The 13,872-nt window shown below is 36.4% G+C and overlaps 1 protein-coding gene across 10 annotated transcripts in view; it reads left to right on the top strand.

Moving 5' to 3' along the window:
- Positions 1 to 13,872, top strand: part of CCDC152 (coiled-coil domain containing 152) — a 55,384-nt gene that overhangs the window by 34,479 nt on the left and 7,033 nt on the right. For all 10 annotated transcript variants that reach the window (XM_064596753.1, XM_064596752.1, XM_064596747.1 and 7 more), the window contains one exon: positions 12,043 to 12,107. In XM_064596753.1, the coding sequence (XP_064452823.1) occupies positions 12,043 to 12,107 (65 nt within the window). The remainder of the gene's footprint in view (positions 1 to 12,042; positions 12,108 to 13,872) is intronic.

Below are 13,872 nucleotides of genomic sequence, written 5' to 3'. Positions count from 1 at the left end.
TACTATTCAAACTGCAGTGATAGTTTGCTATTTAATTTTTTATCATAAATGAGGCTATGTTTGTGTAAATGAAGCCAACATCTTCAGCTTACCTTATTTTTGCTAGTCATGCTAACCCAATGTGCCTGTTCATTGACAAAATGGACAAAGCAAGCAAGTGTTTTGTCCTGTTCTGATGTAGCTACAGCGCAGTGTTTATGGGATTTTCCTCTACTATATTGGAGATTAGATGAAATTGTCTTCAAAGTCCCTCCCAATATACGACTCACATCAAATAAGAATTTTTCGTTTTAGTCCTCTATTTTTATGATAAAGAAAGTACTTTATATATGGAAGGAAAGAATAATAATGATCTTACACACCATTTATTTGCTTTGGCATATTATTCCTTATTGTCTTTATAATGTTCTTTTTTTTAAGATTTTATTTATTCATTTGAGAGAGAGAGGGAGAGAGTGCACAAGCAGGGGAGAGGCAGAGGGAGAGGAAGAAGCAGACTCCTCCCTGAGCAGGGAGCCCAATGTGGGACTCAATCCCAGGAACCTGGGATCACGACCTGAGCCAAAGGCAGACGCTTAACCAACTGAGCCACCCAGGCGCCCCTGTCTTTATAATGTTCTAATTGGGATTTATCCTTAAGAATTACCATCAGTTCTTACTCCCCGTCCCATTGTTTTACCTTAAAATATTTCTTCAAGTGTTGATTAAACAAATATAAAAATTATATTAGCAGACTTCACGTTTACACTGTCATACAGCATCTGCAGTACAGAAAGGATTCATTTTCCTGGCGATACACCACTAAAAGCTGTTCCAAAGATCAAGGAGGGTAATAAATGGGAAACAACACCATCTCCAATGCCTTTTCTTTTGGCTGAGTCCTGCAGACTTCTGATCCCCTTATGTCCCATAGGTTTTCACTTTTCTTAGCTCTAGCAGTCTGCTCACTTTTTTCACATTTGAATCCCATCCCACACCTGGTTTGGGCTTTCATTTTCCCATCTCAATGCTGATGGTTCAAAACAACTTTTCCCTTCTCTGTGATGAAATACACCTAAATTGTGAATGTTCATAATCCTTAGAGTTCTCTTATTCTAGGATTCAAATGGTATTTAACTGTTCCCAGGATTTTGTTCAAATAAAACATCTACCAGAAATTAAAGTTATTTTGAAGCCCCAGAAAGTTAATGTTTAATATATTCATTACTGAATTATAATTATTTTTTGTAAAAAAGATACCAAATATTGACCAATAGTCAAGGATACAATCTTTTCACGGATAGAATAGTCTGTCTTTGAAGTAATGTATGTTTGGAGTTTAGAGCATGGACACGGGTCTTTAGAAATAGAGTATGATTTGGGCGCCTGGGTGGCTCAGTTGGTTAAGCGACTGCCTTCGGCTCAGGTCATGATCCTGGAGTCCCTGGATCGAGTCCCGCATCGGGCTCCTTGCTCTGCGAGGAGTCTGCTTCTCCCTCTGACCCTCCCCCCCTCATGCTCTCTCTCTCTCTCATTCTCTCTCTCTCAAATAAATAAATAAAATCTTTAAAAAAAGAAAAAAGAAAAAAGAAATAGAGTATGATTCATCACAATATATCAAATGATAGGGATTTTTCCTATATTATATTACTGTATATTATCTTACATGCTAGTTTAGGAGAACCCCCATAATTCATTGTATGAAAGATAGTGTCATTCCACCATCTAACTTATGGTTAGTTACTACCAGGGCAAAGAAAACAAGATTCAGAGATTTTTGTTGATTAGAAGAGGACTCAGGAATTTAAGAATTCAAACACATGGGCAAGGTGTCATGGAGAAGAGAGACACATGAAATCAGCTGCAAACACAGAGCACTTCTAAAACCAGTAGAATTCAAGCTTATTTTTGCCAATTATCTCTAGATAACTTCTTGCAATTTAATATTGCTTTTTTTCCCTGTCTGAACTAAACCTGAGTAACTTGAATTTATTTAGGCCCTCTATCAGGGTAGGTTTCCAGAAGGATACTGTTATGTATACTATGACTTTACTATACAAAATCAATCAATCATAGTAAGCAAAATGATAATCAAAATTGATCACTGATTAGAATGTTTTTAAAAGGACAATAGCCATGGTTGAGTGTATTCTATAAAAGAATTATCTAAGAAAGTAAGCTAATCAATGATGAGTTTACTCCTAAAGAAAAAAGCATTGCTCAATTTAAAAGTAGTTTGAGGGGCACCTGGGTGGCTCAGTCATTAAGCGTCTTCCTTCGGCTCGGGTCATGATCCCAGGGTCCTGGGATCAAGCCCCACATTGGGCACCCTGCTCAGCGGGAAGCCTGCTTCTCCCTCTCCCACTCCCCCTGTTTGTGTTCCCTCTATCATTGTGTCTCTCTCTGTCAAATAAATAAGATCTTTAAAATAAATAAATAAATAAATAATAAAAGTAGTTTGAAAAATGTATAAATACTTCTTTCAACATACAATAATTTAACATGTTAGCTTCTAGTATATCCTTGGAAAAATGCTACATTCATATAAGCACATTCCATATGGAGAAATGATCTGCTATGAGTATATACTTCAGAATCTTCATTATTTAAAAATTGCCTCCTTCCAAAAGAAATTTGCTGAAGGCACATTAAAAGAAAGCTAAAAACAAAACCCATAAACAGGCTAACTACATAATTTGCAGGGCCCCACACAAAAATGAAAATGTGGGGCCCAATGTGCAAAAGGTGGGGAAAAGTAACATTAAAGTTTCTAAAATATAGAGCTTTTTTCTTTCTTCTGTGGTCTCTCTCAATTTACCAGTGTTTTGTACTTTTGTTAATGTTTCTTTAAGTAAAAAAGAATAAAAATTTTTAATTAGGAACATAAATATTACCATTCATCTTTATATTGTACAAGCCAGTTTTGAATTCAAAGATACACAATACACAAAAGTACCCAATTAATACTTCATAGCTTGTACATGCATATCTGTTTCATTCTTACCACAGTAGTGAAAATGCTGCACAAAACTACCTAAACCATTTATTATTCATTTTACTTCTTGATACCTGCACATTCTACCAATACTCTCTACCTTCACTTCCTGATGAACGAAGAAGGACTAAAAGGAAAAGAAACTGTGAATGTTCCTATCCTTCTCTTTCCTTTTATGTCATCCTTTTTAACATAATTAGATGTTTAAAAGAGGGGAATAACAGAATTGAGAAAGGATATGATAGAGTGGCATGGTCATTCATATTTCTTAGAATGCTATCGCTTTCTTTCTGAATTTGAAGCAAGTTCTAGTTCAAAAGAATATAAGGACCCTTGCTTACTTAGTTGTAAATGGAACATGTTTATCTTGTCCTTGTACCTTTGAGTTTTGCTGAGCTCCCAGGCATCCTAAGTGCACTAGAATTCTGTGCTCGTGGGGCATTGCAAATGAAGCGTACGAATGTAGTGGCAAGGAGGAGTAGACGAGGATATTGCTCTTACCTTCTCTGCTCGCATGCATGCTCCATTGTCCCCTGGAATTTACTTAAAAATGTAAGTGCAGGGGCGCCTGGGTGGCTCAGTCGTTAAGCATCTGCCTTCGGCTCAGGTCATGATCCCAGGGTCCTGGGATCGAGCCCTGCATCGGGCTCCCCGCTCTGTGGGAAGCCTGCTTCTCCCTCTCCCACTCCCCCTGCTTGTGTTCCCTCTCTCGCTGTGTCTTTCTCTGTCAAATTAAAAAAAAAAAAAAAAAAATCTTAAAAAAAAAAATGTAAGTGCAAAGACAAAATTAGTAAGAAGTTCAAAGACAAAATTATTAAGAATGTCAAGACATTGAAGGCAGAAGCAAGGATAGCACCCTTCTGAGTTCAGGGCGCCATGCAGCTGCACAGATTGCACACCCATAACACTAGCCCTGCCAATAATGAATAAGAAGAGAGTTAGGAAAATACTTTGATCAGAAGCCTAATCTAGAGGTAGTTGCTTCAATATAGCACCAAAGTTAATTCTAAATCTTCTAGAAACCAAGGCAAAACAAAATAAGACAAAGAACAATTCAGACAGTTATATAACTATTAATTTCCAATTAAAAAATAATAAAATAAAAACACTCAGTTAATTAAAAGACAAAAACTTTTCCAGGATCTGAGTAAATGCTGCTGGAGGACAGTTCCAGTTTAAATCAACACAGCCTTTATTCAGGCAACCATGTAAGGAAATTTAATGTAAAAATATCTAGCTCATTATGGAATGAAATTATTACAAAGCTAAGCAATCCAATCATCAATGATATTAAAAAAAAAAAAGCCAAATCACTGTAATTGTATAATGAATACAAAGACAATGTACACTTAAGGACCTCCCAGTTCAATACCAAAGGAGAATAACTAATTTTAGAAAAATATATCACAAAATTATTAGAGTCCAAGAGAATAAAATGAATTTTGCCTAGGCCAGAGAAAGATTATTTGTCAAATATCAGGACCAGGTGGACTCTACAATGATGCAAAATGCTATTGGAATTTACAGATACTCCAGCCAGAGCAGCCTTACACCTTAAAGAAGTAGCCAGAGTGGGAATCTGTGTTTGGAAATCTAACGTAGGGGCACCTGGGTGGCTCCGTTGGTTAAGTGTCTGCCTTCGGCTCAGGTCATGATCCCAGGGTCCTGGGATGGAGTCCCATATCAGGCTCCCTGCTCAGCGGAGAGCCTGCTTCTCCCTCTGTCCTTCACCCAGCTTGTGCTATCTCGCTCTGGTAGGATGATGAAAAAGCAACAGTCCCAGCAATAATCATATGTTGTTTGTACTACAAATGAAAGCCAACATAGAGCCAACTGAAATGTAACATAAAGTATTAAGGAAGTTAGCTATTTCTTCAGTAGGTGGCTTTAGTTCACAGATAAGTTCTGTGGTTCTATTTAGCATAATTATAGATGTGCCTAAGTCAGATAAGATGCAAGTAGTTTAACATTTAGATGGGTTGATCAGTTTTTCTGGCAGAGGGAAGATTTCTTATCATTAAAAGGTAGTTGTCCTCAAGTTAATATACACATTTAGTGCCATTTTAATTAAAATTCTCAATTGGGGATGGGAGAGATTGTATAAAATAATCTTAAAGCTCATTTGACAGAAGAAACAAATAAGAAAACTGAAAAATAAGAAGAATGTGGAGGAGGGAGAGTTTTGTTACCAGGTAACAACATGCCCTGAAACTGCTGTAATGAAATCAATATGGTATTGGCATAAAAACTGAAAAAGACATCCCCAGAAAGAATAGAGAACTAGATTCTAGAAACAGGCCCCAATATTTGTCAGTGTAATATATGACACAAGAAATATTTCAATTTATTGGAAAAAGAATGGCATTTTAACATATGGTACTAGCACAACTAGCTTTCCATCTGGAAGAAAAGAAAGTTGGACTCTTTCCCACCACATTAAAAATAAATTCCAGATGGATAAAGCTGCAGTGTAAAAAAGAACCATAAAAACTTAAAAGAAAATTCAGGATATAACATTATCTGTATGCAGGATACAACCTGGAGCTGTGGGGTGTCCTCTTAACCAATCTGAAAACCTCAGATACTATATAAAGAGAAAAAAAAAAGACCGAACTTTCTTAACAACAACACAATAAAAGTACACAACAGAGGTGCCTGGGTGGCACAGTCAGTTAAGCCTCCAACTCTTGGTTTCAGCTCAGGGCATGATCTCATGGTCTTGAGATCAAGCCCGCCATCAGGCTCTGCACTCAGCATGCAGTCTGCTTGAGCTTCTCTTGACCTCTCCCTCTGCCCCTCCTCTCTGCTATCTCTCTCTCTCTCTAAAATAAGTAAATCTTTTTTTAAAAAAAGTACAAACAAAAATAAAACAACTCAACATGTTATTTTGTCACACAAAAGTAAAAAAAAAAAAAAACAAGTAATTTATTTGAAAAAGTGTTTTCAAATACCAATGTAGTTTTTTAAATTTTTTATTTAAATTCAACTTAGATAACATATAGTGTATTATTAGTTTCAGGGGTAGAATTTAGTGATTCATCAGTTGCATGTAACACATAGTGCTCATTACATCAAGTGCCCCCCTATTGCCCATCACCCAATTACCTCACCCCCCCACCTCCCCTCCAGCAACCCTTCAGTTGAGAGTCTCATGGTTTGCCTCCCTTTCTGTTTTCATCTTATTTTATTTTTCTTTTCCTCCCCCTATGTAATTTATATCTACAATATACAACAAGCTCTACAAATTGGCCAGCAGGGATAAAGAATTTTTAAATGGGTAAAAGATATGAATAAAATTATGGAAATGTGTATGTGTATGCATATGTATGATCCAGAGGTTAAGAGCAAGGGGAAAAGCTGATAAGGAAACACAATTACACCAGGGATGTGGGAGTAGGAGAAAGAAGGAGAAAAGAGGGAGAGGAAGAAGGCAGAAAGAAAGAGAAGGGAAGAGTGTCCTAAAAGTAGCTCAGAGTGTTTGATATGATCCTATTTATATAAAATTATAAAAATGTATGTAGATATATGCATAAAAAATTGCAGACTTGAAGGAATGTCCATTTTTAGGAAATGTTTTTTGCAAAGTAATACATATAGTATAATTTTATATTGGTAAAAATAAATAAAACCAGTACAAATGTGTGATATGTTTATAAATAATTATATAAGCTAGAAGATAAGTAGGGAAGAAATACAGATCAGGCTGCTAACATTGATAACTTCGGTGAAGTAAGTGGTCACGGAAGGTGTATAGAGATGGTTAGCTTCCCTTTACAGGTGCTTCACTTACTAAGACAAGCAAGTATACTTTTATAAATTAGAAAACATCAAATACCTTTTCTTTCATCTTTCAGTAATGGATGCTACAGCATTTCTAATAGATACATGAGGTATTAGTTGCCTAGTTAGCACAAAGTTTTTTAGGCAGCTCCCAGCCCTTAATTACTGTGACAAAAACAAAACAAAAACAAACAAAAACCCTTCAACTTGAAAATCATATAAAACTGAGTAACAGAAAGTAAAACTCCTTTATTATTATAGAGATCAAAATTCTCTAAACTCTCCAGTTTCCTAATTCTAAAATACATACATTCTACTAACAAGACACATTTCACCACTATCAGGTTACATGACTATTAATTGTGTCCCCATGCTTTGAAAATCCAATTGGAATGGGAGTGGGCACGTGCTGTGATGAGAACTGGGTGTTACACGCAATTGATGAATTGTTCAACACTATATCTGAAACAAATGATGTACTATGTGTTGGCTGATTGAATTTAAATTAAAAAAAATGTTAGGGTGAACCCAGACTATTATATTAGCCCAAATAAAAGGCAAAAAAACTCCACACAATTTGTAGAGACAGAGCAAGAGTCCGTCATGCAGACCCATGTCATGCAGACATGGCAGAGATATTGGGAATTTTAAAACAACTGGGAATTTTAAAACTATAATTAATATGCTAAGTACTGTAATGGATCAAGCAGACAGCATGCAAGAACATATTGGCAATGTAAGTAAGAAAGATGGAAATCTTAAGAAAGAAACAAAAAGGAATGCTAGAGATCAAAAACACTGTAACAGAAATGAAGAATGCTTTGATAGGCTTATTACTACAACAAAGTGGGATTTATCTCAAGTATGCAAGACTGGTTCAGCATTTAAAAATCCATTAATTTAATCCAGAACACCAACAACTGAAAAGATGATCATATTAGTAGATGCAGAAAAATTATTTGACAAAATCCAACACCATTCATGATTTAAAAAAAAAATCGCTGTAAACTAGGAATAGAGAAAATGTACTCAACTTGATTTTAAAAAAAAATCTATAAAAGTCTACAGCTAACACCATACTTAGTAGTAAGAAATTAGGGGCTTCCCACTAAGATCAAGAATAAGGCAAAGATAACCTCTCTCACCACTCCTTTTCAACATTGAACTAAAAGTTCTAGTTAATAAGACAAGAAAAGGAAATAAAAGGTATACAGATTGGGAAGGAAGAAATAAGACTGTCTTTCTTCATAGATGACATGATCATCTATGTCAAAAATCCAAAATATTTGAAAAAAAAAAAAGAAAAGAAAAACCTAGAGTAACCAATTATAGCAACGTTGCAATATACAAGGTTCATATACAAAAGTCAATTGCTTTCTTATATACCAGCAATGCACAAGTGAAATTTGAAATTAAAAACACAATACTATTTACATTGACAGCCCCAAAATGAAATATTTAGGTATACATATAACAAAATATGTACATGATCTATATAAGGAAAACTACAAAACTCTGATGAAATAAATCAAAAAAGAACTAAATAAATGGAGAAATGGTCCATTTTCACAGATAGGAAGACTCAATATTGTCAAGATGTCAGTTTTTCCCAACTTGATCTATAAATTCAGTGTGATCCCAATCAAAATTCTGGCAAGTTATTTGTGGATATTGACAAACTGATTCCAAATAATACAGAACTGGATTACTGTTACCCAGGTCTAGTGTCTGATTCAGCCTTGTCACTGGTCCCAGTTAATCACTGAACTCAAGCCCTGGCCTCTATTTCACAATGGTTTTGAATTACAGTCTTGGTGCCATGCCTACTCTTGGCCTAATTTTAGCTTTGAGCACCTTTTATGTCTGGCTTAGGTGCAGATCCTGGCTCTGTTTTGAACCCTCATCACACACTATATCAGAATGGGCTCTTTCCTGGTCTAGGTATATCTGCTTTTCCTTAAAACACCTAGAACTTAAGAAGAATGAGTAGAGAAAACTGTCAAGCACTGCTCCTTCTTCATCCTCTGGTGTCAGGAGATGGCTTTTGGTTATATATAAAAAGATGTTGACTATGGTAGGTCTGAAACAGTAGGGCAAATTAAAGATGCCAAACTGTATTTTAATACATTTCATTTCATTGTTTATTTAAGTTTTACATGAAAAAACATTAAGTAAATATAACTATGCTCTCAATAATGTTGCTGTAAGATAAAACCTTCCTCCCTTTTTAGCTTAGATATCTAGCTTAGAATATCATTTATCTTCTCTTTTGGGAATGGTTTTATTTTCCTTACCTTTTCTAATACCAGGTAGACTAATCCTCAAAATGGATCAATCCAACCATACATCTGCTTACTTATAATGCTACAGTTACTGAAGGTAACTGGTAAAAAATCATACATTACAGACCCACATTAATTTATAAATCTCAGTTTCAATTATACCCTTCATTTATCCTCGCTTTTCAAACTTTTCACTCTTCAAACCCCCAACTTTAAATGTTTCTTTCTTTTTCAACTTATTTTACTTTCTATTTCACTGAAAGAAAAAAAAAATGAAAGCTGTCAGACATAAACTACCTCGTTCTTTTTTATAGATTTTTATTTATTTGAGGGAGAGAGAGAACACAAGGTGGGTGGAGGAGCAGAGGGAGAAGCAGACTCCCCACTGAGCAGGGAGCCCGATGATCCAATGATCCCGATCCATCCAGGGATTCCAGGATCACAACCTGAGCCGAAGGCAGACACTTAATGCTGGGAAAATACTAGGGTCTCCTAAAAAGGCAAACTTAAAAAATTCCACACATAAAATGGCCTAAATATCATTAATAATTACATTCTCCATAATCTTTTATCCAAAAACTTCAAAGCTATCAATCTCTTTTGGTGCTTTGAATGAGCAATCAAAATAGTCCTATTTATTCAAGTTTAAAACTAAATTTCCCCTTTCTCAATATGGAAGCATAGACGGAATAGACAATAAAAGTTATTTCATCCAACGTCATGAGCCTACAGATATGGAAATCATCTACAACATAATCTCATAAACTAACTCATTCTTATAACCTACTACCTCTTCTTTCCACTGCACCCTTTCTAAATATATACATACCTGGACATATCCTTACTACCTTCCTCCTTCACTTAAAAAAAAAAAAAATCCTTCTTCCTATCCAAAGTTAATTCCTCCACTTGGGTTTAACTCTTATCTCTCTTCTGGAGTATTGCGTCTTCAATTGTCCCTTCTTCTCTGTTTTTCATTTCTCTCTTTCTGCTGTCCATTCCTTCAGCATTTAAATAACTCAGATCTCTCCCATCTCTTAAACAAGAAAACAGTGTTTCCTTGACTTTGGATTTATTCCCTCCAATTGCCCTCACTCTTTCCTTTTACAATCAAATCTCAAAGGAATGGCCTGTACTCACTATCCATTTCCTCATCTTCACATAGTCCTCATCTTCACGTAGTCTTCAACTTACAATAATTGGGCATTTCCCGGGCGCCTGGGTGGCTCAGTTGGTTAAGCGACTGCCTTCGGCTCAGGTCATGATCCTGGAGTCTCGGCATCGAGTCCCACATCAGGCTCCCTGCTCAGTGGGGAGTCCGCTTCTCCCTCTGACCCTCCCCCCTCTCATGTGCTCTCTCTCTCCTCTCATCCTCTCTCTCAAATAAATAAATAAAATCTTAAAAAAATAATAATAATTGGGCATTTCCCAAAGTTTTCAGATTTGAAGTGGTTTCGCTTGATCTTTTTATTGTGTTTATTGCCACTGATTATGACCCCTTTAACCTCTCTCTTCTTATCACCACTCTCCCTGCATCTCTGGACACTTCTCAGTCTCCTTACAGGATACTCTTCTTTGGCCACTTCTAAATGTTTCTCAGCCTACCAGAAATATTCCCTGGAAGGCGCCTGGGTGGCTCAGATGGTTAAGCGTCTGCTTCGGCTCAGGTCATGATCCCAGGGTCCTGGGATCGAGTCCCGCATCGGGCTCCCTGCTCAGCGGGGAGCCTGCTTCTCCCTCTGCCTCTCTCTCTTATGAATAAATAAATAAAATCTTTAAAAAAAAAAAAAGAAATATTCCTTGGATATCTCAAGCAATCAAATTTAGCATAGTAAAGACCTACACTCATCATTTCACTCCTAAAATCTTCCTCCTTTAATTTTTCGCAAACCGATGAACATTTTTCAATTACCCAAACAAATTACCCAACCTACAAAGCAAAGGTTCCCCTTTCTTTTTTGCCTCTGCTATCCATTCAGTCACTAAGTCTCCTAGTAATCTTACCATCTTACTATCTAAATAATTATCTTTATTTTCCTTTTATGTCCTACTGCCACTGATCTAATTTAGGCTCCTGTTATTTTACTTGATCTATTTTTACTGATACCAATTTCTCTAGGGTCAAAACCCTCCCATTCATCCTTTACACTGCCAGATAATTTTTTTAACCTGTAACTAATCATTTCACTTCACTGTTCAAAATTCTTTGACTCCATAACCTAGAAAATAAAATATAAAGTCATTCATATAGAATATGTCCACCTCCTATTAGGATATGGCTTCCACCTATTTAGTACCTCCTCCTCACGGTTTACACTCTAACAATACTGTACTTGAATTGTAATTTTCCCAAACATGCTATCCTCACTCGAACCCGAAGGCTTCTGTACAGTTTTCTGTATGTGAAATGCCTCCCTTCAGCGTGGAGTAACCCTTATCATTTAAGTCTCATTGCCAATGGCTCCTCCTCGGTAAATCCTTTCCTGACTTCAAGCCAACTGAGGCTTTTCTTCCACAGGTTCCCATGGTCTTTCAGACATGCTGCCATTATCGAGCAATTATCATAGCACATCGTAACTTCTTCCACATCTGTTTTACCATCAGGCTTTTCTTTGAAGAGCTACAATTTTCTTTAACATTCCCAGTGCTATGCACAGAGCCTCATGTGCAATAGAGGCTGTATGTATGTATTGAAAGCATACATGAATGGGAACTTGAAATGTTAAATATTTTCCCATATTAATTAAAAAGTACTATGTACTGGGCGCCTGGGTGGCTCAGTTGGTTAAGCGACTGCCTTCGGCTCAGGTCATGATCCTGGAGTCCCTGGATCGAGTCCCGCATCGGGCTCCCTGCTCGGCAGGGAGTCTGCTTCTCCCTCTGACCCTCCCCCCTCTCATGTGCTCTCTCTCTCTCATTCTCTCTGTCTCAAATAAATAAATAAAATCTTTAAAAAAAAAAAAAAGTACTAGGTACTAGGATGCCCTCTGGTGATTTTTTACACAGGTGAAAATGAACAACTAAAAAGAAATGCTGATCTTATGAAAGAAAAGTTGAAATTTCATGAACAGGTGAGTTTATATATTTTTATATTCAATCAAATGCCTGTAGACCATTTGTATTCTCAAATGAGAAGAAAAGGGGGGTTGTTCTCATTAATGAATACAGCCAAAATTTGGAGAGGAAATAAGTATGTGTATATGTGTGCCAGAATTTTTAACGAATAAAAATCTTTAAAGAAATAACAATTTGAATGACTCTAGTCTCTTTGCAGACTATAATGCACTAGTATATCACTTGCCTTACGTTTTCTTTCCACCAAAAAGAAATGCAACTATTTTGCTACATATTTACATATTTTAAATTATGTTAATAGAATTTTTACTCTAGAGTATACTCTATTTTTTTCAAAGACTTTATTTTTAAGTAATCTCTACACCCAACATGGAGCTCGAACCCACAACCCTGAGATGAAGAATCACACACTCCACTGACTGAGCCAGACAGGCAAACCTAGAGTATACTCTGTTAATTAGCACTTAAAATTTTTTTTATTATAAAATAAATGAATCATTAATCTTTCTGACTTGAGTAATCTGTGTACTTTTATTGCATCATCCAAATGAAAGGAGGATTTTATGTGGATTACCAATTATTTATCTCCCAAAGGCTACCATACCCTCTACTACTTTTTCTTTTCTTCCATGGGAACAACATATGGCAGCAATTATAAAACAGGTAACACAGTACCTAAACATAAAAAGTGCTCAGTAAATGTCAGTTCCCACTGCCCTTTGGGAGGTGTATTATGATAATTTTTTTCTCATCTCCCAGGAGCCAATATGTCAAACTCTGCCACACCTAAGGTTTCCAAAACTCAAATTGGATCTTTATCAAACTTAGAACTTCAACTTGAAGGATCATTTCCAAATTCAATCTGGTCCCACACTTGAGATAATTTAAATATCTCTGGAATATATCCCACACTTTATTTTTCCTTTCCTTTATCCCTTTTCTTCTTTCCCATTCTTTCCGTATTTGCCTCTAAAGCTCAACTATACATATATATATATATATAAGTTAGGGTATAATTGGGGCAGAGAGAGAAGGGGGAGAAATGTTTGCCTTCTTTCTCTTCTAAAATGTCAAACCATAGAATATTGCTTTGCCTAGGATACTTTAGGAGTTTTCAAAGCGGTGGAGATTAAAGAGAAAATACCATAATCCAAGATTCAGAAGTTCTTAATTAGCAGCTGTTCAAAGCAAACTAAAGATGATCTCAATCCAATGAGAAGTCTCTAGTACAAAATGTCCAGGCACATCCAAAACATATGGAGAACCACTCTCTAGGAAAACACTCAGGAGGTACTCAATGGCCTTATCTGTAAGACTGGAAGAGGTTTTGTAACGTGTATACAGAGGATCCTTAAATTTTATAAAAACAAAACACAACATGGGGGTTTTCCCTCGCAATTTAAAGTTCCCAGAAGGCAAATGAAAAGAAGGCAACCAAGAATAATTTGTTGGGACTTGGTCCCCTTAGAAAGAGAAAAGAATTGGACTCCTCAGAGCTGACACAGGCTAAAGTTGGGGAGAAGAACCTAGTGTGGTACAGCCAGGCCCAAGCCCACATATTAAAATAACCTTTATGCCTAGAGGCTGGAGTGAAAATCCTGTCTTTCCAAATTAATGGACGCTTTCCACTTCAGTGATGGCATCTTCACGCGGCAAAATCAATGGGGAATGAAAACGTACATAGACTTGTCTCTTGTGGTTTCTCAGAGCAGCAAATGCTTAGTTGAGTCAGGAGTAGTTTAGGAAAGCCACTCTGTAGTT

The sequence above is a fragment of the Mirounga angustirostris genome, unplaced genomic scaffold (assembly GCF_029215605.1).
Source record: "Mirounga angustirostris isolate CCGP_5_RB_7025 unplaced genomic scaffold, mMirAng1.0.hap1 SCAF_7, whole genome shotgun sequence".
Lineage (NCBI taxonomy): Eukaryota > Metazoa > Chordata > Mammalia > Carnivora > Phocidae > Mirounga > Mirounga angustirostris.
The sequence above is the reverse complement of the archived record's forward strand: the minus strand, read 5'-3'. Positions and strand labels throughout refer to the sequence as shown.